We start from the raw sequence: 27,411 nt of genomic DNA, 5'->3' as shown, positions 1-27,411 counted from the left end.
AGCGACCAAGGTGGCTGGCTGTCAGGGGTCTATGCATGGGCCCTAGCAAGCTGCTCTCAGGTGAGAGAGAGAGAGAGAGTGTCAGCAGGGCTGGAGGGCAGGGGGTTGCGGGTCGGGAGTGAGTGAGTGAGGGGCACCAGCAGCACTGGGGGGCAGGGGCTTAGGAGTGAGGGGCAGAGGCAGGGCACAGGTATGCAGATGATTGCAATTTGGGCCCACATTACCACCTCATAGATTAGGGGTGGGCAATTATTTTGGCTAGAGGGCCACTTAATGAGTTTTGGTGAGCTGTGAGAGCCACAGGGGTAGCCCCACTCCTTGACAGGTGCCCTGCCCCCTGGTTGCCATTTTGGGATTGGAGATCCCACCCCTAACCCCTGACCTTTGCCACCAAAAGTACTTCGGGGGGGGGGGATCTTGGAACCAACCTTCCCCCCCTGCCCCCCATCTTATACCAAAAGTAGGGTTAACCACCTTTTTTAAAATGGAAAGGTGAGACATGTGCCTGCCTGTCTTGTTCCCCGTGCCCCCCCCATGGCAGCACAGCCAGAGCCAAGTGGAGCAGGGTGGGGGTGGATGTGGGCTGCCTGCTTGCAGGTGGAAAATATGTATTTTGGGTTTTTAGTCAGAATTTAAGGGGGGGTTAAATCAGAGAATTTGTGATATATATATTTTTTTTTAACAGAGAAAACCTGGATCCCTGGTTATGACACTGTCCTGAGAAGTAAGAAATGTGGATTTAAACTTCATCAGGCTGAGGGGAGCCCAGAACTAGGTCTCCTTTCCTGGACAAATGCTGTAACCAATATACTTTAGGATAAAAGGTAGATGTCACCACCACCATGACCTCCAATCTCTAGAAGCCCCTGGTGTGGCTCTGCCAGAAGTGGAGCTAGGCCTTGTGAGTTGTAAATGAATGGAGATGCTTAATGAATAGCTGGAGCCAGGCACCTTGTCTAGGGTTACCATATTTCCAGTTTCAAAAAAAGAGGACACCTGTTGGGGAGCAGGGGGGTAATATGATTATGGGGGGGGGGGCAGTGATATGCCTGTGCCCTGGCCCTGCCCCTGCCCCTAACTCCCAAGCCACCGCTCCCTGAAACCTGCTGCTGCCCCTCACTCCTGACCCACAATACCCTGCCCCCCAGGCCATGCTGGTGCCCCTCACTCCCAACCTGCAGACCCCTGTCCCTGTTGATACACCTCTGTCCTGACCCACAGCCTCCTGGGACTGCCTGTACTGTGCACTCTCAATCCAGTCCCCCATCCCACCCCCGGTGCCCCTCAGCCCTGCCAGTGCCTCTTACTTCTGACCCACAGCCACCTGCCCCCCACAAGCTCTGCTGGTGCCCCTCACTCTTGCCCTGCATCCCCCTGTTCCCCCCAGCCCTGCAGCATCTCCCAGCCACCGGCCCTGCTGCCCCCGAAGGGCCCCTCCTACCCCTTTCCCTTGCTGGAGGGGCAAGTGGGCCCACCCCCCCATAGACTTAACTGCATCCAGCTGCTGGGGCGCTTCCACCACCTTGCCTGGCTGCATGCTGGCCACAAGCATGTGCAACTACAGACGCATGTGATGTCTCCTACCTCCAGTCGCTCTGCCCCTGCTTCCCCCCGCTCAAAGCAACTCTTTGCTAGGGCAAGCCGGGAAATGCCAGGAAAAATTGAGATGCTGAGCAGAGCAAAATCCTGGACATTTGTTGATATTTTAAGAAAACTGCCTGGATGGAGCCCAGGCCATGCTGGTGCCCCTCACTCCCAACCTGCAGACCCCTGTCCCTGTTGATACACCTCTGTCCTGACCCACAGCCTCCTGGGACTGCCTGTACTGTGCACTCTCAATCCAGTCCCCCATCCCACCCCCGGTGCCCCTCAGCCCTGCCAGTGCCTCTTACTTCTGACCCACAGCCACCTGCCCCCCACAAGCTCTGCTGGTGCCCCTCACTCTTGCCCTGCATCCCCCTGTTCCCCCCAGCCCTGCAGCATCTCCCAGCCACCGGCCCTGCTGCCCCCGAAGGGCCCCTCCTACCCCTTTCCCTTGCTGGAGGGGCAAGTGGGCCCACCCCCCCATAGACTTAACTGCATCCAGCTGCTGGGGCGCTTCCACCACCTTGCCTGGCTGCATGCTGGCCACAAGCATGTGCAACTACAGACGCATGTGATGTCTCCTACCTCCAGTCGCTCTGCCCCTGCTTCCCCCCGCTCAAAGCAACTCTTTGCTAGGGCAAGCCGGGAAATGCCAGGAAAAATTGAGATGCTGAGCAGAGCAAAATCCTGGACATTTGTTGATATTTTAAGAAAACTGCCTGGATGGAGATGGGAGGACCCAAAAAGAGAACATGTCTGGAAAAGCTGGGAGGCATGGGAACCCTAACCTTGTCTCGTGATAGGTATGAAAATTCATACACGTACTCCTGTACTCTAGCACTTCCTCTTGGCGATTTCTGTGTGGTTCTGGGCATTCTGAATCACCCCTTGCAGGTGCCTACCCTTCCCTAGACCCTGTGCAGGGCACCTAAATCTGAATTGCTTTTACACACTTCCAAGCTACACAGATTTTAGACTCCAAATTGGGTCATTTTGAATTGTCCTCCTGAGACAGACATTTGTAAGTTGGGTGGCACAATCCTGAACTCTAGGGTGCCTACTGAGAACATAGGCAGACAAGGTTCCTTGGGTGAATTTGATATCTTTTATTAGACCAACCCAAATGGTTGAAGAATAGTTATTAAGCAAGCTTTCGGGTTCAAAAACCCTTCGTCAGGCTAAGGAAGCTGCAGCAGTTGGTGTGTGCTCTTCCTGGATGGAATGAGAACATATGAATGCTGACATCTTGCACCTATCAGGTTCTTTGTGATTTCCCTCAATCCAAAAATAGCCCTATTGGAAACCAAACTGAAAAACAAACCAATCCCCAAAGGTTTTACGAAATCGCACATGGTGCACTTCACTGTGTTAAGCATATTTATTCCTTGAACAGAGAACATTGTGTAATGTCCAAATGAAATGCATCTAGTGGGTTCCCAGTTTACAAAAACTAGCTAAGCTTTTCCTCCTCTTATATTTGTCCTCAGCAACTAATGTGCTGCAGAATTGCCTAAAAGTTAAGGACTGCGCTAGAAATGTCCTGAGATGGTGCTAAGCAGTCTGGTCATACATTTGGATCTTTTAAAAATTGGCAAAATTCGCAACTGTGCTGTTGTATCTATGGGCTGTTCCCATTATTTTGACCAAGTGAATTGTGACACATTATTCCTGCAAGTGGATATGGAACCCAGATTTGAAGCTCTGATTGCAGGTGCTAGAATAGAAAGAAGAAATTTAGGGTTCATGGTCCACCAGCCATGTTTAAGCCAGTTCCCCATGTTCTGGGCATCCCCTGCAATCTTTGAATTTGCCATCAGCAGTCTTGCCAAATAAAGAGTTTGCATTATATGACTCGGACCAGTTTCAGCTTGACTTTGTCTTTAATTAGGCAGCAAATTTCCATTGAGACTGCTACTATAATGCCTGCAGTCTATCAAGTTCCTCCTTCCATGTTTGTATAAGTCTAGTGTCTCTCTATAAAGTCCCTTGTGTTAAAATGCACATCATGCTTTCAGAAATGTCTTTGTGTTCAGTGTACAAATTGGTTGCAAGTACAAAGACCTGTACTCTTCCATAGAGTGATATGTCATGTTCCATATATCACTGCAAAGCTGAAGCCTCAAACCTTTTGGTCAACCAGCCAGATCTGGTCAAATTATCTAGGCAACTGACCAGATGATGACTGGAAACTATGGAAATTAAAAAAAAAAAAAAAATCACACTGTGACTGTTACCTAATGTTTCTTTGAGTAAATCTGAGTCCCTTCTGATTCATCAAAACCTGGGAGTAGCATAGCAGCTTGTCCCTGGAATGAATGACAATTAATAGCTGTGTTTGTCCCTGGTGGAAAAAGTATTACCTTGGGTACTTCACAGGTACTTAATTTGGAAAAAGACTTTGTCCTGGAGAAATCAGATGTCTCTTTTTACATTTTCTTAACCATTTGAACAGAAATGTATCAGCGGTTTAGGATGATTGCATCCTACATACATGGGTTTTATTTTGGGGGAGGTTGGTTGTTTTGCTTTGTTATGTTTTTTTATTCTTGTTTAAGCAAGTAGCAAAGATCTTTGCCATAGTTTCCAGGGATTTTTAGCAACTTGACACTGTGCATTTATAGACGTGCTGCTGGAGGTGGGGTGGGCTTTAATTAGTGAGCCATACTACTTAAAAGCACCAGTGTGTCACGTGTAGCAGGGTCCCCCACACTAAAAGGCAGCAGCAGGGTGTGCTGAACTAAAGCTCATCAAACGAGCTTTAGTTTAAAGCGCTCCCGCCACTTTTCAGCACAGGGACCCAGATGCATGTGACGCTGGAGGCTGCTGGCGCGCATTAATTTCCACGTTCCAACAGACTCGATTAATCAAGTCTGCTTCAATGAGCTGGATTTACAGCATGTGGGAGCAGCCTTGCTCCAACTCTATAGGAGCCCTAAATTCCCAGGTTTCTATTTCAGACATAAACCCAGTAGCCTTAGCTAAGGATGCATATTTCCCAGTATGCATGACTGTAGCCAGTTTCTTGGGTCTCTTACTCAAATACAAGTAACTATCTTCCAGTAATGTCCTTCTGGAGCTTTCCTTTTGGTTTATTCTTTCATATCCCATCTGTTTCTAAATTTCCAGTCTTTAGTAGATGCATGAAATGAACTGACTGGTGTAGTCTACTCAAAGCAAAGAGCTTTCTCCTTTCTTTGACATTATCCTGTCTTCCAGAAGTGCCTGGCTTCCAGCATGCCAAGCTATCCACTCTTTTGTCTTCTGCATGACATGAGTCTGTCTGCAAGCCATTGATCTCTCTCTCTTATCCTGGTCCTCTTCCCTCCCATGCATCTAGGCAGTTCTATAACTTTCCCGCTGATGTGTAAAAGCAGGCATATGAACAGTGATGTTCTCTTTGCTTCCTTTTGAAATGTTTTTAGAATAACTGCAGACTTGACTCGCAATTAGAGTCTACCGTATTTACTCTCAATAGACTCATATCTATATATTACATTCACTTTTGTCATTTTTTCCCATGAAAAATAAAAATGGATACAATCTACTCCCCTCCCCCCCTGCCCTGCTTCTCAATTTTCACGTATCCATTAACCAAAAAGAACTTGGGGGCTGGACCTGATGATCTCACAAGTCCCTTCCAGTTCTTAAACTTCTGTGAATCTTGAAGAAGTTGAGCTAGTGCTGAGGAGAGCACAAAGCATACCAGATTTAACATTGATCTGGGGTTGAAGGGACTGATTTGGAGCCAAAGATTAAAGTGGCTAAATATATATGGCTTGGCTAGGCAATGACTGAGTGAGGGAGATGCAGAATAACAGTCTAAAAATATTTGAAGGGTGTTAACATTGAGGAGGGGGAAGGATTATGCCATGTGGGACATATAGGTATGAGTAGGAGTAAAGGGTGAGAATGAAGAAATATAGGCTGAATATCAAGGAAAAAACTCCTGGCAGTGGGGTGTATTATGGTGGAGGACTTTCTCCCAAAGAGGTAGTGAAAGCTATGCTGCTTGGGAGTTGTGACAGTAGAGGGGACAGAACATGAAGAAATATATGGTAGGAACTTAAATTCCTGAGAAATCCAAGGCATGACTTCACAAGGGTAAGGAGAGAACGTTGAACTTGACTGGTGATTATTTCACATGGCAGACTGAGTGGGAAGGAGTTGTTAGCATGTGAGAACCCATTAGTTCTCATTGTTAATAGGTGCAAACTTGTCTGAAGTACCTGTAATACTTGTATTTCTCTGAACCTGATGCTACAATGTGTTGTAAAATGCAAGAAGCCTAGATTAATTAATTTGTGGAAAGACTTATCTTAGTCTTGTCTAATTTTCATAAGTTTAGTCAATGGTTCTCAACCAGGGTGCCGTGAGACCCCTTTCAGCATAGGTGACACGTAGAGGGAATCTGAGAGGGCATGTGCCCCCCCTGACAGAGCTGCCACAGCAGCACCTGCAGGAGCTCACCAGCTCTGACCCTGCCACTGGCAGTGCCTGCAGGTGCCTCCCCAGACTCGGGAGATACCAGTCACCCATGCCTTTAGGGGTGCTGTGATCAGGGCTGTCCCTGGGGGCAGTGAATCAGGGTAACTGCCCCAGGTCCCATGATTTGGGGAGGGCCCACAGAGCTTGGCAAAGCAGCCCTGGTGACTCTGCACCACGGCTGCCGGCTTCCCGTCTAGCCACTTGCTACCTGCTACCGCCGCCACTGCTGATGGCAGCAGCAGCAGCTTTTTTGGGTCCGGGGCACGTGGGATCGAGGTGGGGCGGGGCCCTGCATGGGCTGATTTGCCCTGGACTCTGCACCCTGCTGGGGTTGGCTCTGGCTATGATGTAGACACCACCAGTGGCAGCAGCTAGGAAAAACTGCCCTGTGCGCAGGGTTGCATCCTGCGCACTCCTCCTGCATGAGGGTTCTTTACAAGATATTTGTCCCAATAATGTAAGAAACCAGCTAATGAAGGAACATATAATAATAGACCCTCAAGGAGGGACCCCTTCATCCCCACACCTCACGTAGAGCTGAGAATCTGCAGCAGAACCAGACCTGTTTGTTAGTCCTGAACAGCTGCTCATTAGCTTCTCTGGAACAAGGCCTGTATTGTCTGTGTGCTGAAGAGCTGTGCAGCACCACCAGGAAGGCTTGGACAGATGGCCCTGAAAGTCTGTTGGTGACTAGAGGAACTGGCTCAAACCTCTGGGGCCTGGGTGCACCTGCTTCTGAAAGGGTTTGTGGCCAGCGGCTGTTCCTCTTTAGCGGTCACCTTGAACTTCTGACCCATCTTCTGGGTATTCCCCCCCAAAATCCCCTGCTGAGTACATGCCCTTACCACACGTTTCCAGGTCATGCTTTGCCTCTGGCTTTTGACCTGGAAATTATTGCTGATTGGTCGACACTGCTGTACCTGAAATAGCTGTCTTTAGTGTGCTATTCACCCTTGATTCCCCGGGTATCTAGATTTATACCCTAGTCTCCACATACCTTTTTCTTTTCAGGGGTTCAGAACTGAGCCCCTGGGTTGAAGCACAGTAAAGATAGGCAGTGCTTCATTAGAGAATTTCTTATTAAATTGGAACACCACGAATTCAGTTAATTACTAGAATTATTGACAGGGGCCCACTTCTGTGCATAGCAATTTGACAAGGAAAAGAGATGAGAGAGCTAAGAGTCTGCCCTGAAGGCCTAGAAGTCTAGAAGCTCAGTCAGCTATGTTATATTTAATGGGCAAAGGGCCAAATAATGACAGCTCTTTCACCCTGCTGACTTACTGCTCTCTATAACCCTGTGTCTGTCCAAAGAGTATTCCATATACAGCTTCATAGAACAGGTGGCTTTTCAGAAGGAACGTGAAGGAATTGGACCGACTTTGGAATATTCTGGGGAGGCAGGTGTTGTGACCATAAGGGCTGACCTTGAAAGAAGATTTGGGAAGTCAGAAGTGGAAGGAGACAAATTCAACTGAAAAGCAGAAGAAAATGGGAGGGTGAAGCAATATGGATCTTTGGATCGGGAGTCATCTTTTTGTTAAATGTCCCTGGAGTACATAGTACAGTGTTGGGGGTACATAGCACCCTTGACAGAGGTGGTTACCTTCTATTGCCATACGGACAATTCATTGTGACAGTAATGATAATGATTGTATATTCTACATATAGCAGCTTTCGGGTGGAAGGAGCTCAAAGCACTTGCATGTTTGCAAACTATATATAGTGATCCCAATCAGTTAATCCGCCACTGAATGTAGTCATGTCTGGGCTTAGAAGTAGCAGATGTTTCCAGAGGGCATAACTGAACAGTGACAAAAAGAGAGAAGCAGAATGAGAGAATCTTAAGTGCAACTGAAAGGGAAATTAATAAACTTGGCATGATTCAATTAAGCAATATTGGAACTGGCTACATAACCTCAGCTCTGTTATGGCCAGTAATGATCATCACTTCACTACTATAATACACCCAAAAATGGCTTCTTCACCAGCACAGCTCTACCTAGTACAATGATGGGGTAATTGCCAACAACCTCCTACACTGATTTCAGTTCTTCATTTCCAGATTGATTTCAATAAAAAATTCTTCTCTCTTAATGTTGCTGAAACTGACACACACCTTCTAATCAGCCGTACTGGAGCAGGTCCTGCCACAGAATTTAGGTCTAGCTTTGTGGCTGACTACACCAGGCTTTGGGACTTGTGTCCTTGAGCAAGTGGTGGAGTCTTCTTACATTGTAATGGAATTAAACCAGACAGGCCAAGAGGCACTGAGAATTCGTGTGCAAGGGAACAGACCTCCACTGGCCCATGAGTGGCCAACTGAATGACCTGACTGAGATAGTTTCCATCTCTTATTTCTGCTACTGAGACCCTCACACACTTGGTAGATCTGCCAGCTGGGCCTGTACACAAGGCAGACCATCACTGACTTAACACTCGGGTGAAAATCCATCAGAAACTATATACAGCTGGTGCTGATGGAGAACCTGATCTAAATCCTGCTGAGGCCAAAAGGGGTAAAGACTTTCATTGACTTCAGTGAGAGATGGATTGAGTCCTAATCCGGGACTTGAAATGTGAACTCCTGTGATTTAAATGAGACTTGCATGTGTCCTTTTAAAGCTAGGCATCTATTTAATTGCTGTCTCAAATTGGTACATTTTCCAGAGTTTGGGAAATGAGCAAAATGTGAGGAGAACTGGCTGGATGGGGTTGTAGGTTTGCAGATGTCAGTGAGGGGGTTGATTGGCTGCATGGGTTTGAAATACATTTCCGTCTGGATTTTCAGTGACTGCTTCAGGTGATAATCTGATATTCTGCCCTGAATGTGGAAGATGCATGTCATTGCAGCAGCAGCCTCAGGATGACTGAGATCTCTCAGGCTCACTAAATCTGGCAGGGGAAATACCATGACCACCAAGGTGGTTTTCCTGCTGGCTGGGGAAAACCACAAACGAGGCAGGGGGTAGTACCCTGACTGAAGTAATGCATAGTTAGCCTCCCACTTTCACTTCCAGTGGGAAGATCTCAGCTATATGTCTACTTTATGGAAATGGGAGACTTCTCTCTAGCTTGCTCCTGCAACCATATGGCTGAGAGCAAGCGAAATTTGAGGGCATCCAAACCCCAAGCCTCCGGGCTTGGACCTGCACATAGGATGCCCGCCAAGGGATTTAGAAGCATCTGAAGCCCCAGGCAGGGGTGGAGGTTGCTTGCTGGTAGCAGGGCTACAAATGGTTCTTGAATGACTTATGGATTTGGAATTAATTTGGCTGATTTGATTTGAGATGCAAAAAATTTTGCTTAAAACAAACAAACAAACAAACAAACAAACAAACCCTCTGTGGCAGGTTCCCCTAAGGTTCTTGCCAGTTTTACTCTGGGAGGTTTCAGACAAAGTCTTGCACCTGTGATAGCAAGAACATTCTCATTGTGTGTTTGGAGGGCCACTTTATTGGGTGAGCTTTATCTTGCCCCTCTCCGCTCACAGAAGTTTTTACTTTTACAGCCATAGAAGCCCATCAGTCCTGTTCCCTCTGGTGTATGTGGGGAGGGGTCAAACAGAATGGCACCAGCCCCTCCCCTCCAGGGTTTTTGCCATGAGAGGAGGAACTCCTTGCCCACCTGGGGGAAAAAGGCACCGGGGCAGCCTTCTCAGAGCCCACACCATGGGACTGCTGCTGCCAGTGTGTGGCATTCAGCTGCAGCAGCCCTGCAGTGCATACTCCCCAGGGTCTGCTCCTACCCCCAGTGCCTTTTTTGCCCCCCCTCTCCTTTATGCTACTGGGTCTCCTGTGGCAAAACTTCTGGGGGCAGGGAGAGGGAAGGGCCATCATTCCACCCAGACAGAGTATGGAGAGAGCTGGAGCAGGTAAGAGACCCCCCTCACCTCCCATCTCCAGTGTTTGACACTGCCTAGGGCACTGCAGGAGCTTACTACGCTTCTGATTCCAGGAGTGGAGAATTCTTGGGGAGGAATAAAGTCCATTGGAGTCATTCAAGAGAAACAAAGAAGTGACTGATTCTCATTCTAAGGACAAAATTACCTGTACTTGTGCTCAGAGAGCTTGCCCCAGATGGTCATTGCTCTGGTCTTAGATTGTTTAGCATCCTGGAGTGATTAGAGAGGTATCTGGCTTGTCTTGGCTAGGGGCCTATGTTTACAGTAAGCCACAATAAAATGCAGCATAGTGTTTTATGGAATGTCTCCTGTTAAGTGGTCCCAGGATGCTGATTGTAATGAAGGTTGAGTCTGTAAGCACGGATGATGTGCTTGGCAGTGTATTTGACATAACGTGAAAACAATGTTTGTCCTGCCAAAGACTTTCTAATAATCATGATAATGCTCTACAGACATCTTGACTTAAACATACCAGCAATGCCTGTGTGAGAACAATACCTTGGGCAGTAAGGTGCATTCCAGCTTGTTGGGCTCTCTGAACTAAATCATTAGAACCCAATATTGAGGAATGGACCCATCTGAGAGATATGGAATAACTCTACATTACATAGTGAGCTATGCAGAACTGACTGAACTCCTAAATCCTGTGCACTGGACCCACTCACTATGAAACAAGGGATGACCATGAGGGACAGAACCACACACCACACCATGACTAAAGTAGGAGCAAGAGTTTGAGCAGAGGAGGTGGTCACATGTTTAGGACAGAGAATCATTTCAGAAGGAATGAAGAGGTTTATATTTTGCAGAATGGTAGAAGGCTGCAGGGGCAGTTTCAGACCTGGTCAGCCAGTCACCTCTGTTCTACAGTCTCTATTCAACAATAGTGACTTCTAATGACAGTGGAGTTGGTGCTCTCTTGTGGCTGGAAGAGGAAATATGGGAATATCCTCCTATGCACGCCTCAGTGATATGGAGTGTAAGGGCCAGGACATGTACAGTAAAGGAGTTATCAGACTCTACTGAAGTGAGGACAAGCATACCCAAGCTATGTTATAACTAAATTCTTTAATTGGCTCCTCTTGAGCACCTGACTCTGAATTGAACATGGCTCATGTATGACCAGAAGAGAGAGAGACAGAACACAGATTTTTTAGATGTTCAAGTAGGTGAAAGATCTGTGTGAATGTTGTTCTCTTTAATTTAGTATTTAGAGACTTGGACACTTGTAAAGCAAATAAAATACAGTTTAGAGACCTGACTCTGGGCAAAGTGTTTATTGCTAAATCAAGGTGTTTTGGCTGAATAGATGGGGAATGAAGGAAGAACTTTCACTGAAGTTAAGAGTGCTCTTCATTTTGGCTGTGCTGAGCTGCTGGAAGTAATGGTCAAAGTAAGAGCTGATAGAGAGATGCAGGCAGAAAGTGAGGAGAAAGTTGAGTCGATGAAGGAGTTCGTGTTGATTTGTGAGACCCTTACAGTGTACAAAATGACACTGCAGGCTAAATTCAGAATGGTGAAAACCAAGGAGGGAGAAGAGAGACTCAGGCTAAAGCCTTAGTGGAGAAGGTCCTACCACAAAAGGGAGAGTTTTAGGGGAGAAAACAGACGAGTGATAATCTGCCATGTTATTGGGAAAGACAGTCAGGGGGTATAAACAGCCAACAATCAAGGATGACTAAAAAAGTGAAGAGCCAAGGCCGGAGAAAAGAGAAGATCATTGACTGGGGAGCAATAATGGAGACAGCTGGGAGATGGGGAGAAGACAACTTTCCTCAAGGTTTTGTTAAGAAATTGGAAGTAGAGAAGTTGTTAGAGAGTCCAGGGAAGATACTCTATTATCAAGGTAGATATTGATGCATGGCTAATTGTTGTTGTATCTTGCTGGTGAGGCAGCAGCTGAAAAACAAGGTAAGAGTGGTTTTGGTACTTGGAGCACCATTTATGGAAAGTATGATGCTCAAGAAAACATCAGGTATAACTGGAGGGAGGAAAGGAGCAAAAAGAGTGGTAGGAAAGTAGGGAGACAGGGGATAGTGTTTTGACCAGACCTGGCATATTTGGCAGTGACAGTGTAGCTAAGATTCTTCTCTGGATTAAAATATGAGTCCCAACACAACCTGGGCTGCAGGCTCTACTTTGTTTTGCTTCATGCTTACAGCACACCATGGGGTGCAGATATTTTTCCTTATATCTGCAACCTCCATAGGGGATTGATTCATTTGTATAGTTTTATTTCTTGTGTGTGAAGTTCTTGAAGAGCTCTTTTGTCTTCTGTAATCAGCAGATAAGTAAATAAAGTTAAAAAAACTGTGCTGTGCCATGAGCCATTCATTAAAACTAAGCTGCCAGATTGAAAAAATGGTTGGAATGACTTCCTTCCTTATGCTTTAGCTTCCCCCTGCCTAGGTACAGCTGGAGCACTGCTGCCATAGCACCCTCAAACCCGCTACTTATTGGAGTGGTTTCAAATGGCAAATGTTTATTTTCTTGCTGTAATTGGGGAATGGATCTGATTGTAGCAAGGGGCAGATATTTTCATACAATTTCCAGAAACTCCTATGAGGTCTTCATGCCCACCCCATTCAGGACAGAATCTCCTCTCTCCCTCATCTTAGCTAGCACCTGCTCTTTGACATACAGGGTTTATCTCCAGATAATGGGGAATGTTTCTTTGCTCCTAGAACAGGTAATCCCTAACAGAGAAAAGCAAAGGAAAGATGAGAAATGAGATTGGGATACATTTCTTACAACTGAGCTGTTTGCTTTGACTTTTTCCTGTAGAAGACAGTTCTGTTCTGCAATGATGGAATGAGTGCAGTTAGGAATGGGGAACTGTCATTGCTTCATGCTTCTCTTAGGAAAACTTTTTTTGGGATTTACTGAATGCAGATAGTTGCAATCTAGTGTGAAAAAGGACAGGACCCAATTCTAATGCCCTTGGGAATACATGCCTACTCAGAGTGACAGATACAGAGGTACCAGGCAATGCTGCTTCAGCAGAGGCAAAGAAGACAAGAACACAAGAGAGGATCTTTCTTCATTCCCATTTTTTTAATTCTGTGTCCCCAAAGGGAAGGCTTCAGGGAGATTAAAGAGCTTTTCAGAGCTGGGCTGCAGTTGGTATGTTGGCTAGAGCTTTGTGAAACTTAATGCAGGGTTTTGACAGAGGAGACACAACTGTTGGCAGGTTCCTGTGACCATGGCAGGCTTCAGCAGGGGGTTATTCTAAGAACACAACATGCGATTGGATTACTGAGCAACACTTTACAGGGCTGTAAAAATGAACCATCTGACAGTATGTGACAGCTCCCAGCCTGCTCCAGCCAAGTGGAGAGAGGTCATTAGCCTGCAGATGGATATAGTGAAGCTGAGTTTATGACACAAAAAGTGTCCTGTGCAGGCTTTGAACCACTCAAAATCCCAGAAGCCCAACAAACACATGGATACTTCCAGCTCCTAATAGGGGGAACAAAGAACCTTTCAAATTGATTTTTTCTTGGGTTACAACCTTGTGTTCCTTTAATGGGCTCTTGTTAGAAATGTTCTCAGGTTTAGGACACCCCAGAGTTCTACCTTTTGTAATCCCCAAGTTACTAATATGTGTCTCTATGGAGTTGTGCTTTTGGAGCCATTACTAGATAACATAGCTTGCTGTCCTTTTGTATCTTCACTTTGTTTGGAAAGCAGCACTTCAGGGAGAGAAAGGTAGAAAACAGTTACCAAGAAATGAAAGAGGTTGGGAGATAGAAAATGGAAAGTTAGACACAGAAGCTGAAGGATGGGTGCCTGTGTGATTAGATAGCAAAGAGCTGAAATCTTCACTCATTTTTATTTACTTGGCATAGCATAAGGGAGGTGCATAGGGTCTTTACTGAAGTTTCACAGAAGTTTAGGGCTGGAAGGGACCTCATGAGATCATCTGGTCCAGCCCCTTCTTTGTCAATATTGAATGCAGTCTAACTTGTTGTCAGTGCCTGTTTCAGTGGTATTTGGGATGGGACTGGGCTCAGTCTACATAACCTTGGACTTCAACAGAGTTCAGCCAGACTGTAAGTGTGGCTGGGTTTGTGATGGCCTGTCTGACATTCTCATTTTCCCTTGGGTCAAGTTTCCCTTTCTTCTACAGTACCCTTCCCCACCCACTTTGGCACACGCATGCACTAACTTTCCCATGGCATGTTTTGAGTGCCTCCTCTTGCCCTGTCCATCTCCCATCGCTCAGACTATTTGCCTCGTGCTTGAAGCGTGGACAGAATGTTGGAAGCAGTGCCCTCTGCTCATTGCTTCTGGGTGCTGTTCCTTACTCCCAAGATTGTGAGACTGCTGAGATGCATTGGACAGATGGAGGCTTTGAAAAACCATAAATATTATTCTTGGCACTCGAGAAAGGTTGGTTATCAGGCTGATGTTTGACGTCTTGCTAGCTCTTGGTTTCAGCTTTGTAGAAATGGTTGTGTTGGTTGAATAGCAGCCAGGTGCCAGGTGGCCTGCCAGCATCTGCTCCTGTCTGATTCCCCCCTGGGCACATCACTGCAAGCAGGGAGAGTGAGAATCCCAGAGGTCAGAAGCACTATGCTGGGCATCGCATGTCTTGCACAGAAGTAATTCCTAATTTGTGCGTAGCCAAGCTGGAAGGATCTGAAAACCGACCTGGCTAAGGGCCTGGTCCTTCTCTCTGAGAGAAACCTCTCTAACAACCACATCAACAGGGAAGGTTTCAAGTTCTACATGTGCAGAGTGCCAGAGATATCCAGGCCTATGCTTCCTTGCATTTCATGAAAATAACCCCCCAAAATCCACACGCTCAAAATGACCTGCAGCAACTATTCTCTGGTAACATTTCCCTTTAGCAGCAGTAACTGCAGGATATAGGAAGAACCAAAAAAAAAAAAAAGAAAGAAAGAAAGAAATCAAATGCATTTATACTGGACAAAGAAAGTGTGCATTTCTTTTTTGTATAATTTTCTTTTTGTGTGTCTTTTACTTCAGAAATTTGTAAAGAATAACTCTGGTTCCCCTGTTGCTGGAACAGGTCTCCCCAGGGGAATCATATTGCTGAAGTGGGGGGCCTTCACATCTCTTTTGAGGGGGAAGAGTCCTGAATCTTTATCAGACAGAACTTTTCTTTCTGATTTGTTCATTCAGGTGCTCAAGTTAGATAGGCAGGATTATTTTTTTGCAGGGAACAAAAAGCTAAAAAGCCAAGTAATGTCTCTCTCCTCCAGAATTTTAAACTATCTGAATAAAAATCCCGTATTTTCCTAATTGTCATTTTCTGGATGACTCTCTCTGAATTTCTAGTCATAATACAGGCTACCATGGCAAATTGAGTAGAGGACATTAATTTCTAACATAAAAAGACCCTTCCCTCACAAAAGCTACATCCTTCTGGCCTTTATTCATTACAAATGAGCCATGCAAGGATCCTCATTCTGATTCATTTGCCTATCCTTGTTGTCTTCACCCGTTTACAATTTCTACTACTTTTACTTGCTGTTCTTCCCTTGGCTCTCCTGATCCCTGCCTGCCCCATCCTGCAGAAGTCCAAATCACACTACTTCATCCTGTTCTGCCCCTCTTGGGCTCTGGTGACATGAATCCCAGCTCTGGTCCTTCCTCACCACCCTGCTTCCTTCAACTACCTTTGCATCTCCCATGCCACCATTCCTCACCTAAGGCCCATCCCCCAACTTTCCCCTTCCTGTGCCATCTCTGGAGCTCCCACTCCATCTCTATTGTTTGCAGGTGGGGGTCCCAGGGGTGACCATGACAATTCCTCATGCCCTGTGACCATCCCAGCTCTGTCCCGAGGGTGCCTTCTTATCTCATCTACCACGGCTTGCTGGCAAAATAATAAACAGGGAGGCTGCCCATGAGCCTTGTATGGCACCTAGTCCCACTAAACCCTACTAGACCACACTGGCCTTTGGATCCCTTGCTGGGCCCCTCTCCAAGATGGTGCCCCGTGGGACACCTCAAGCCTTATGGGCTAATTGCATGGCTCCATACCTTGCCTATACCATGCCCCATGTCTTGCGGGTGTTATATGAACAGTTGACCCACTTAGCCCTTTCCAGGGCTGAACTCTGCTCCTATGCTGAGCCTCTTCCATACCCCTGTCTACTACACCCCTCTGGTGCCGGGCCCTCCGGCCCCTGTGTCTCTGTGCCCCTCTGGCACCATACCCCCTGTGTCCCTGCACCGCTCTGGTGTTGTGCTCTACACAGTCAGGTGCCCCTCCCACTGGGCACTAATGAGGCCTCCACCTTGCCTTACGGTCTCATCCCAAACCACCGGTACAAACAATAACCCAAACATAAGCCCATTACACAACAATAAGAATGGAGACTGTGCTCTGCCCCTTTAAAAAGGCAAACTTCCACCCTAGGACAGTGCACCAATGCCTACCACTCGACCTTTGTTCCTTTGTTCTCAGTTCTTCCCCACAGGCTCTCACAATCTTATCCTTAGTGACTTTAGTTTAGCTGTTGGCCACACCTCCCACCCCTTAGCTGTACAAATCCTTACCCTCCCCTCTTCATTTGATCAGCAGCCATGGATTCAACTCCACTGTTAATCAAAAGAGTCATTGAGTTGATAGTATCTTTTCCAAGTGCTGCTCTCTCTGATACTGAGAGAAAGCAGCCACTTTTCTACCATCATCTTGTATCCTTCTACTTTTCCCATCCCTTCCTTCATGCCCTATCATTCAGGCTTTCCAGGACTTCTATTCCCTCAGTGTTAATCTGTTGATCTGTCCTATTCTCTCAGTGCTGTCAGCCCTCTCCTCACTACACTTTTCTCTCACTCTGTTGTTCTGGTCGTTGATGCACTTCAGGCTCCACTTCTCTCCACTCTTCACTTGCCCCCTCTTCTTCAGCACAAGGCCCAGGTTCACCTGCAGCATCCACTTCTGCTCCTGTTCAAATGCTGAAGAGTGCCTCTGGCAGAAATCTTGTGACCAGGCTGACTCCTCAATCACAAATTCGTTCTCTTCTCCGTTGGTTCTGCCATTGTCCCAGCTAATCAACTCTGCATCTCCACCTTCATTGACTCCCATATCTGCAATTCCAGCTGACTCTTCACTACCTTTGACTCCTTCCGCAGGCTGTACCTTCTTCTGTCTCCATTTACCTCTCTCTCTCTCCCTCCCTCTTTCTTTCTCTCTCTCCCCCCACAGGATCTCTCATTCTTCCATGGGAAAATTGGCAACATTCTCCCCCTCTTCTTGGTTTGCACTCTTTCTTCTTCCTTCCCAGAGACACTGTTAGAATTTCCTCATCTGCTTTCCTCCCCTAGACCTTTTTTATTTTTGTGTCTCAGTGGTCTTATCCCCTCTCATGATCTCCTTCATGCCCTCAGTCCCTCCCTCCCCTTACCCTTCTCCTTGACAGTCCACTCTCTTCTGGCTCTTTCCACTCGCAATGGAAGTTTAGCCTCTTCCCTCTTGAAAAACACCCTTGACCCCACAAGTGTTTCCAGTTGCTGGCCTATCTCCCTCTCCCCTTTCATCTGATTTTGGGGTAATGTCATTCACAAATGCCAGTTCAACTTTCATCTCCAATAATGACGACTCCTAGATCTACCTTTCTGGTCCACTCCTTTCTCCTCCTGACAAAACTACTGAGATCAGTTTCTCTGATATCTCCTTGCGATTGCTAAGCCATTGGTTCAAGCTCAAGATAGCTGAAACACATGCATCACTCCACCAGCCACCAGGTCTACCTTGGCAATTTCCTTTCTCACTCACTCATAGTGGCCAACACAACCACCCTATAACTTAGGCCTGGTTTGCAAGTGGTATCCTATTTTTGGGCTGTGTTTACTTCTAAAAGTCCCTTTTGTTCTCAAAGTTCTCTCAGATGTGTTAACATCTTGTGTTAAACCTCTAAGTAACATAACTTACCTGACAAAGATCTGATTATAGCATCAAAGAAGTGCTTCAGCCATTGCAAGTGATTTCACGTGGTGTCATCATTTAGGCTACACTGGCAAAATAACTGTTTAGCTGGCCTAAGATGTAACTCCACAAAGGACGGTTTCCAATAAAGTTGTAGAGAAGCCTCAGCTCCTTACATCTTGCAGAATTTTTTGTCTAATATCCCTAAGATACAACCTTTCTTTTCTACACAGGGCTAACTCTCATCCAGGCTCTCATCATTTCCCATATCAGTTACTACAACATCCTTTTCTCTGGCCTTGACAAATATAATCTTGCTTTACTCATCTCCTTCCAGAACCTGGCTGCTTTGAGAATGTCACCCCCCCACCCCCCTGTGTCCTCCCCTGGGTGCTCCTACTCCATCACATCAAACCTAAGTTACTGGTCTTCACTGTCAAGGCACTTCACAACCAGTCACTTTCATCTTTCATTCAGCATTAAAATGTGAACTCTGGCTTCTGTTAACCCTGTGTGCCTTTTCTTCCAGAGGCAGGTAGCATAGCCAGGTTCTAAAAGGGTCTACATCAATTTATGCATGATTGATCTATTAATGGCTATTGAACAGAACAGTTGAAGAAGTTTCCTCTGGGATCTCTAAACCAATAATGGTAGATGCCAAAGAAAGAATTGAATAGGCGTAGATCACTCTAGATATGTCAGGTTCAGTGTTCTCCCTCCATAGCATTCATCCCTGAAACTGTTGGAGATAAGTGGTGGGCTGGATGGGCAGTGCTCAGGCTGTCCATGGGCTGGATCCAACTAGTGGTCCCAATCTGGCACAGGGCAGTCGCAGCAGGGCCCCTTCCGGCCTCATGGAGGGGGGCAGGGGACATCCTGGCTCCAACCTGATCCCTTGGAGGGGAGGTACAGGGCATGGCCCAGCTCCAACCCTGCCCCATGGGGGAAGGGGGTATGGTCCAGCCCCAACATAGCCCTATAGGGGAAAGGGGACTTGAGCCTGGGCCTGTGGCAGAAAGGGAGCATGTTCCAACTGCATTCAGCTGCAGGGGAGGGGGCATGACCTGGCCCCAACCTGCTGTGTGGGGCTTGGGCTTTAGGAAACTGCAGCAGGGAGGGTGGCTATATTTATTGCCACTGCTCCCTCACACCAAATTTCCCAATCTATAGGGAGCCCTGTGGACTGGATACTTGCACGCTGAGCATGCCTGAGCTAGATCAGCACCATTGGTTGGCACTTATTATGTTCTTATGTTTTTACTGGCTCAGTTTTCAGACAGGCACCTAGGTGCTTTCTTTCATTCTGGGGGGAGCTTCTTGCATGCATTCACCAAGCAATCTCCTCATATCCTCCTCCACGTTCCTCCTTAAGATTCTGATTTACCATGAGACCTACAAAAACTTGACATTGGTTGGGTTGTTGATACACCGAGATCCCTTTTTAGCCTTCTGGCAAATGTTGGCTCATTGTTTGCTTGTGCTCCCCCACCTGTGTGTATCCACCTGTCATTCACACTGTCCTGTAGCTTGTAAATACTTTGAAGCAGGGAGGGATTTTTTTGTCCTGTGTCTGGAGCAGCACATAGCACAACGGGGTACTAGTTCATGATTTGGATACATCCAAATGCTATCGCAATAACAATAATAAATGCACCTGTTTTCTTTTTCCCTTATAGGTCATTTTACAGCAGGGATGGCCAACCTGCAACATGTGCCACAAGTGACATAGTAACCTCTGTGGGCACATCTACGCATGCTATTACTGCACATGAATAAACTGCCAAGATTATTGTTCTGAAGTTTATTGATCCTGGGTGTACCCTTTTAACATGTGCCTGGGAGCAATTAACTCTGGAGCAATAAGCTCCACAGTTTATTCATGTGCAGCACATGGCACCGGGTCAGAGCAGCACCAGCTGCAGGGACCCCTGGGGGTCAGCCTGCCAGCCCAGGGCTGCTCCTGCCAGCCCAATGTGCTGCAGAGGGGATAGTTGGGCACAAGGTTGCTTCAGGGCAGGGCTAGCCAGTAGGCAGCCCCCTCATTGAAGCACCCTTGTGTCCCAGCCAGTCTCTCTAATGTCTATACATGCACTGCTGCGGAGTGTTTTACTCTGCAGCATGACAGTACTTGTATTACAAATACTATCCTGCTATGGAGTAAATTAGTTTACTCTAGCCTAAAAGAGGTGTATGTGTAGACACTGAGATGTTTACTGCATAGCTAATTAGTGAACTGCACAGTCAACATCTCTGTGTTCTACATGGCAGATCAGAGAGCGGACTGATAAGACAGAGGCAGATAGGGTAGGAAGCAGGAAACAAGAGTAGCAATTCAGGTGGGGAGCAGAGCAGCAGATCAGGGAGGGCAAGGTGATGGGAGTGGCACTCAGGGAGCATTGTGATACACTTGCCAAAAAGGTTGAACCCTCTGTTTTAACTTGTTTATACAACATGGGGAATAGAACTTGCAGCCCAGAGTTCTGCTCCTAAAACACAGATTTCTACCGCAACAGACTAAATGAGCACATTTCTGAGTTAGGGGGTCAGCATGAGGGTGTATTGTCTCCCTGCAGGCTTCTTTCGATAGAAAATGCCATGCTGCATCTTCTCACCAGGATCCTAACTCTCTAAATTTAACCATGCACTATTTCCTTGTTCCAGGTCGAAATGAGTTGATTGCCCGCTATATTAAACTGAGAACAGGGAAAACACGCACAAGGAAACAGGTAGGCACAAACTTTGCCACATTATGCTTACTCCTTCGTAAGTGCTGCTACAGATGCAGAAGGACTGAGTGAACAAAATGCCTCTCTGCTCACCAGTTATTAGTCTCTGTGTTTTTGGAAGGAAATCAGCTATGGCATGCTGGTTAATGAGAGTGCAGTCAGTCTGAATGCTGTCTTACTGGCCTGTCACCTTTGTCCATCTCCAACACACTGGGGCACAGAGGAAGGTTTCCACAGCCAAGAACTCAGTTGGTAGTATTAAATGATTTTACTAGTGAGCATCTCTTCATATGCCCTCAACTTCATGACCACCAACATAAAGACCTCCTATTTTGCTGACTGAGGGTCAGAAATTATCAACAAATGCCTGGAAGGAGGACCAAGGGTATGAAATCCATTTGGTGGAGGGTGCCCTTTCTCCCTGGCGGAGACCAGGACATGATACCACAAGGAGAAATAGTCTCACTGTTTTCAGCCCCTTTGGGGTGAAGATTCTTCTTCCACTTCCCAGCAGGGCTCCAGTTTCACAGAGCCACTTGTGTGGGAGGAGACCTCTAAAGGGCCATCTCTTCTGTCCCTCTGTATCGTGGCTCATTTATGTTTGGAATTGCCTCATGCTGCCACCTCTTTCAAAAGAAAAAAGAAAGAAAAAAAGAAAGAAAATTAAAAGGACCACTAACTCCCCATCCCAGAGGCACCAAATAAATGTTTAACATGGCAAGCAGATGCCAAGCAGCACCAGTGAATCCAGATGGAATTTGTTTTCACTTGCAGGTATCTAGTCACATCCAGGTGCTGGCACGTCGAAAAGCTCGAGAGATCCAAGCCAAGCTAAAGGTAGGATGTGTGTCCCTAAATAAAGCACACCACCCCCTGAGGCAGTGGTCCATCCTTCCTCCTCTCTTGGAATAGCCTTGCAAGGAGTGAGATCAGCACTGAAACTGTAGCAAGCTGGGGAGGAAGGAGCACTTCCCAGGAAGCGTTGCTCTCACGCTGGTATTGTTATGGTTCTGTGACGCAGGGCACAATTCTATTTAAAGAACGAAGAAACAATGACTTTGATTTCTTTGAGCCTGAATTACTTTTGATTTGTGAAGCCTTGGACCAAGTCAGTGGCCCCTGGTCATAGAACAGCATTTATCTCGGGAAGGGCCGAGGTTTGTACTTATCTACAGGGACCACTGCCTCCTTCCCTGGTGGTGTGGGGGCATGCCGATTCCGGGTCCCTGTCTCTCTTCTGCCACCTCTCCTAGTGGCAACTGCGTGATGCTACCAGCATAAATAAAGGCCACCCTCAGCTGGCATAACTTCTGAGGGAGGGTGATGATGGCTACCAGCACCTCCTCAGGGACTGAGTCACTCAAGGGAGGAGCAGACCTCGCTCATTGTGACTCCTGGGGCTAAGCTGACTCTGGCCCTATGTCTAACTGAGGTCTGGTTTGAAGAGTGTGATTTAATGAAAAATTGACTAGAAACCCTGGATGATTTCTACCAACCTGCTTAAGCAAACATTGATATTTTCCCTTCTGCAGAAAAAAGTCAGGGAAGGGTGCCACCTGAGAGACTTAAAGGTAAAGTAGGTTATTGCCTATGAGAGCTGATTGCCACTCTGAACCAGTTAGTCTCTCAGGTGCCACCCTTCCCTACCTTCTGCATGATTAACACAACTAACATCTGGGACAAGAGTAATGTGCTAGCAACTCAGATGTTATTTTCAGTTTAAAAAACAAATGAAGTCCTCCAATTCCACATTCTCAGATTGTGCTGGCAAAAGTACAGAGGAGGTCAGGTTTATGGAGGGAGTGGGGGTACTCGCAGGACTGAAGCAGGCAGAGTGCCTTCAGTGTCCATCATCAAGAATGGACTGTCTCTGAATAACCAGCGCCAGGCTGTGTGTGTGTACATTTGGGGCACTACAGGAAAACCTCTTTAATTTGAAATGCAGAGGACCAAAAAATAGCAACTTTGAAATAAATGAGCTCCAAGTAACTGTATGCATAGTAATTTGCATGTATGCAAATTGCTACAGTATGTACAGACTCAGTTGTGCAGGAAGCCATGCAGGCATTAAATAAGATGTTAACAGAAAAACCCCATTTCATAATCACTGTTTTATTTCTGTTTTTTTGTAAACTGCTCTAAATTTTAGCATAAGCACACTCTAAACAGTACTTCTATGTATGTTTATATGAAGTACACACTTTTTTTGGTAAAATATATACTCCTTCTAGTCACTGATCATTGCCTCCTTAACCCGCCATAGGAATCCAAGTACAAGTTACATAAGATGCTACTTCAAAGCCAAAAGGCTTGTAGTTTATAATGTGGTTCATGGAGCTAGACCCCAGCAGAGTCAACAGTGTTTCAAGCCATAGTAACCCTACAGCCCAGCACTGCAGAGGATATCTGGTATACACACATATGCTGAGCAAAGGACCCATGTGCTATTTTCCTCCAACTCACAACTGAAACTGGTTTTCTTTTCACAAGTCCTGGGACCCTTCAAAAAAGTATATGCAGATGAGGTTTCGAGCTCCCTGGTCTGGCTCAAGCTTATGGAGGGGTGGGCAGGGCCACACCAATCATATGTGACAGGCCAAAAGAGGCGGCAACAGAGATTCTCATCTCCATAGATGTTTGGTGAGGTTTGGTGGACAGTTTAAGTTGATAAAAGAAATAGGAATAATTGGAAATGAGAAAAAAAGCACTATTCAGCTGTGGGAGTAAAGAGGAAGTTAAAATGTAGTTGATGCAGGGGTTCATCATGACTTGAAAAAAAGTCGGTGCTGAGGGGGATGAAACACAGTGGCTGCTATGCCTTATTTAGATGGGCTATACTAGGTTATACTTATGGTAGGCTGTCATCAGCATTTTGGGCTTTTTGGCGAAGATCAAGCATTTTTGGTACCAGAAGGAAAGTGTCAGGACTGGCCTTGGTCCATCCTGTGCTGGCCAGGTACTATGGTACCTTTAGGCTGAGTGCCAGTTTCTTCCTGGGGCAGAAACTGGAGGTTTTTCTGATCCAAGGGGCCAGAAAAGTGTTTCAAATTTCAAAGTATCCATATCTTGAATTAGCTGTATCCTAAATCCTAAAGCATATGCAAGCCTTCCTTGTCAGTTTCAAAGTATCTGATACTTTGAACTATCCAATATTGAACTAACAAGGTTTTACTGTAGTTACTTGTGACCCTTCCCTTGGTTTTATTTTAGAACGTGGTGCTGTTTTTAGTCACTGATTAGCCTGCTGTGTTTTCCAGATGCTCCAGGAAGCCAAAGGAGCAGCAAATTACAGCTGCCCAATTCAGGGCTGCTAGGCTTGGCCATGGGCTCAAAGCCTGTGGTGCCAGTAAGTGGTCCATTCAGAGAGAGTCCTATGAAAGATAAGAGTGAGCGCAGGAAACAACAACTGCCCAGGGTGTTAAAAGATTTACTGCTGCTTATAATTGGAACCTTGACTCTGTTCCTTGCACATTGAAGCTCTGGGGTTTGGCATGATTGAAGAGCAAGTCAGCCGGGCTTGTTTCCACTTAACGCACAGGGGCAGGCAGGCTGAGTTTGTATCTCTGGGAGTTCCACTACTTAGGACCCTGTAGCATTTTCTTGGGCCATGCTGTGAGCTCTGCCCAGCTGCCTGTGGTGTGCCATTTCCCAACACTGGGCTGTTCCTTTCTGGCCTGCAGAGGTAAATTGGCAGCGCTGATTCAACTCATTTATTTCTTTGCTTTTCCCAGTCATCTTCCTAAAGCAAAAAGTTAAAATATGAGGGATGTCTGCCCTTCTCTCACCTCCTTGCTGACAGTGGTTGTGCTCTGTTGTTGCTGCTTTGCCTTCCTTGCTCCGTGTTTATACCTCGGAGATCAGAGCTGCCACGTTCTGATTTATCTGGCAATTATTGCAGTGCTCTTTTCACAACACAATCCAGAGCGTTGTCTGCAGCTGACCACGGGACTGGGAAAATAGACTTTTACATCAGGTTCAAGATGAATTCAGAGAAGATAGGGTAAAGCTTGAGGGGAAAATACTCTCCCAGACTTTGTTTTTCCATATCCTGGTTGGTGAATCTTTGTCATATGCACTAAGACTGGGAGGAAAGTGACCAGCAAAAAAGGAAAAAAGGTGGATTATGCACTTTTTCATTCCTTGCAATGTAAAAAAAGGCCTGCAAAAGGGAATAAAGTGGGGGTTGGCTTTTTCATTCTTATTATTTTGTCTGGTGTATTTGTTTCATAAGGAATAACGTGGAATATGAAGCCTAGTCTTCCCTTTTTTTTGCTGGAGATTCAGAGAAATAGACTTGGCTTTCTAGCCATTAGCTGAAGGGGAAAGGAGTCTATTTTAAAAAAATCATATTTCCTCCTAGCTGTAAGTCAGTTATTTGAATGAAGAGATGTAAACAAGAAAAACAAAATAATTAAAAACAACCAGGGGAAATAATCTTAGTAAGAATCCCTTCCGCTCAGTTGCCCCATTTCATTTCCTAAGTATTTGTGGGGATCATAGTTCTACAAGTTCTCTATTCTGTTCTCTATTTTGTTGTTGTTTTCGATCCTTTTGCATAAAGAAGGAAGGTTGGATTTAGATGCCTTGTAAAAAAGTGTGGGGAAAAGACTTTCCATTATGGCAATTGGCAAATCTGAAGGGGCTTTTATCTCCAGAGGAAGCAGCAAAGATACAAATCTTATTTTAAAGTTACAGATTACCTTTAAAATGTTTTCCTAAACCATCATTTAAATAGGGCTCTGCAGAAAGTGTGCATAGCTTTGGAATACTTTAAAGTTATTTAAGCTGTTAAAGTGTTTCCTTTTCATGCTCTGAATGATACCAACAGGACTTTATGGATGTCACAGAGATCTTAGACCTCTGCTGATATTCCAGTGAAAATATGGTACCTGTGGAACTCTTCACCTAGTGATTCTCATTTATTGGATTATTTTTATTTGTTCATTTATTTTTTAGTTTCTCTTGAGTTGTATAGTTGTTCACTTTCTCCCTGGAGAAATGGCTGATAATAATGCAACTCATTCTCACTGAGAATAGCCTGATGCCAGAATGAAGGGGCTTGTCTTGTGATAGGGGTGTTGAGCTGTTTGTATGTTAATAGTAAGTCAAAGCCTAGGTTTCTTTTTTAACAACAACAAAAAACACAAACAAAAAAAACAAAAACAAAACCCCAAAACCTACCAGTTTCTTGCCAGTAATTCAAAATATCGAAGTGGTTTGGATCAGGCCTTCTGTAACAAAAGCATCTCAGCCACAGAGCCAAGACCAGGAGCTGAAAACTTCAAAACAATAGGGGAAGTGCTAGGAAAGTTCTGAGCCAGCAATCACAGGAGCCGATTATGGAGGTCGAGTCACAGTCTTAACTCAAGTAATGCAGAAGAGCTTTGTGCTTCAGAAGATCCTTGTTGAATGGTTCTAAGCCCAGTTTTTAGAGATGCTGAGCATGTTTCCCTACTTGAAGTCAATGGGAAGGCTGGGTGCCTGCTACAACCATCCTGTGTCTTTCATTCCCTTCTCTTCTCTATCTAGGATCAGGCAGCTAAAGATAAAGCCATGCAGAGTATGGCCACAATGTCATCTGCCCAGATCATCTCCGCAACTGCCTTCCACAGTAAAATGGCATTGCCTGGCCTCCCACGACCAGCCTACCCTGCTGTTTCTGGGGTGAGTGAGGGCAATGGGGTCTGGTGGGCCAGCAAGAGCTGAGGTTCAGAAAGCAGAAGACATGCACCCAGGAAGGCCCCATCCAAATAACACAGGGTGAAAACCAAAATGCATCTCAGAAATCTGTTGGTTAAATAACTGCCACCTGCTGGGCCAGATTCTCCTGTCAGGCTGGCTTACATTACAAGTTCCTCCAGGAAAATTACACTGTGCTTTTGTGTAATGCTGTGATAGACACAAGGGAATTCAGGTCCTTCATGTTTTTAAATTGTCAGCAGTGTCCTTAGATGTCTGTACTCTTTTTTTTTTTGGCACAGAACTTTTATGGGGAACTTTTAATCCATCCCTGCCCTCCTGATCTTTCCCAGCCTCATCTCGAGAATCTACATTGACAAGCCCTTGGGTATGATGATAACAGATACAGAAGGCTAAATTAGTCCCCCAAAGCTCCATGGCATCAGTAGAAAGACTCCCATGAACTGCCCTAATCTTTAAATTAGGCCCATGGAAACTTAAGTTTGTATCTGTCCTGAAAAGGGGAATGTCCCATTGGGATCCTGAAGAGATCCTTTGGGACAGGTGCACCATGAAGGTCTATGCACTGTGGTTTAGGAGTGTGCTAGGAGGGTGAAGAAGGTTGGATATAAAGCAGTGAGCAGGCATGAGCAAAGTACTGCCCGTGGGCCAGATTTGGCCCGCCAAGCACTTTCATCTGACCCATGGGGCCTCCCAACAAATTGTGCCTCACCCATCCCTTCTGCCCACAAGGGTGGGAGTGAGGTGCCCATGTGTACACACAGCCCCCAAAACGTACCTCGTTGCCTTGCTCACACCCTTACGGGTGGAAGGGCCCAGCCGGCCAGCTTTCAGCTTCCATGCAGGGCTGCTGCTGCCACAGCCCCTAGGACCTGCTCTGCTTCCCAGGTCTCCTGCTGGCTCTGAGCAGCAAGCAGGGAAGCAACAGGGGTGGGGCTGCAGCTGGGTGAGAGAGCAGAGCATGGGGCTGGCGGTAGCATGGAGCCTGTGCCCAGGGTGACAAGGGGGCAGCAGAAGCAGCAGCACAGAGCTCGGGTGGGCAGTGTGCAGGTGTAAGGGAGAGTGAATGGGTGTGGGGACCCCCCCCCCCAACCCACCACACACACACA

At 46.3% G+C, this 27,411-nt stretch overlaps 1 protein-coding gene across 7 annotated transcripts in view; it reads left to right on the top strand.

Moving 5' to 3' along the window:
- The window catches only part of TEAD4 (TEA domain transcription factor 4), a 76,113-nt gene that overhangs the window by 18,477 nt on the left and 30,225 nt on the right, over nt 1–27,411 (top strand). For 3 of the 7 annotated variants that reach the window (XM_025191286.1, XM_025191283.1, XM_025191284.1), the window contains 3 exons: nt 20,538–20,602; nt 21,377–21,439; nt 26,132–26,266. In XM_025191286.1, the coding sequence (XP_025047071.1) occupies nt 26,156–26,266 (111 nt within the window). In that variant the 5' untranslated portion in view covers nt 20,538–20,602; nt 21,377–21,439; nt 26,132–26,155. Of the gene's footprint in view, nt 1–741; nt 825–9,730; nt 9,944–20,537; nt 20,603–21,376; nt 21,440–26,131; nt 26,267–27,411 lie in introns of those variants that run through there. The other 4 variants (XM_025191288.1, XM_025191282.1, XM_006035111.2 and 1 more) reach the window with 4 other exon arrangements.

The sequence above is a fragment of the Alligator sinensis genome, unplaced genomic scaffold, assembly GCF_000455745.1.
Source record: "Alligator sinensis unplaced genomic scaffold, ASM45574v1 scaffold1386_1, whole genome shotgun sequence".
Lineage (NCBI taxonomy): Eukaryota > Metazoa > Chordata > Crocodylia > Alligatoridae > Alligator > Alligator sinensis.
This window is presented reverse-complemented; position numbering and strand designations above follow the sequence as displayed.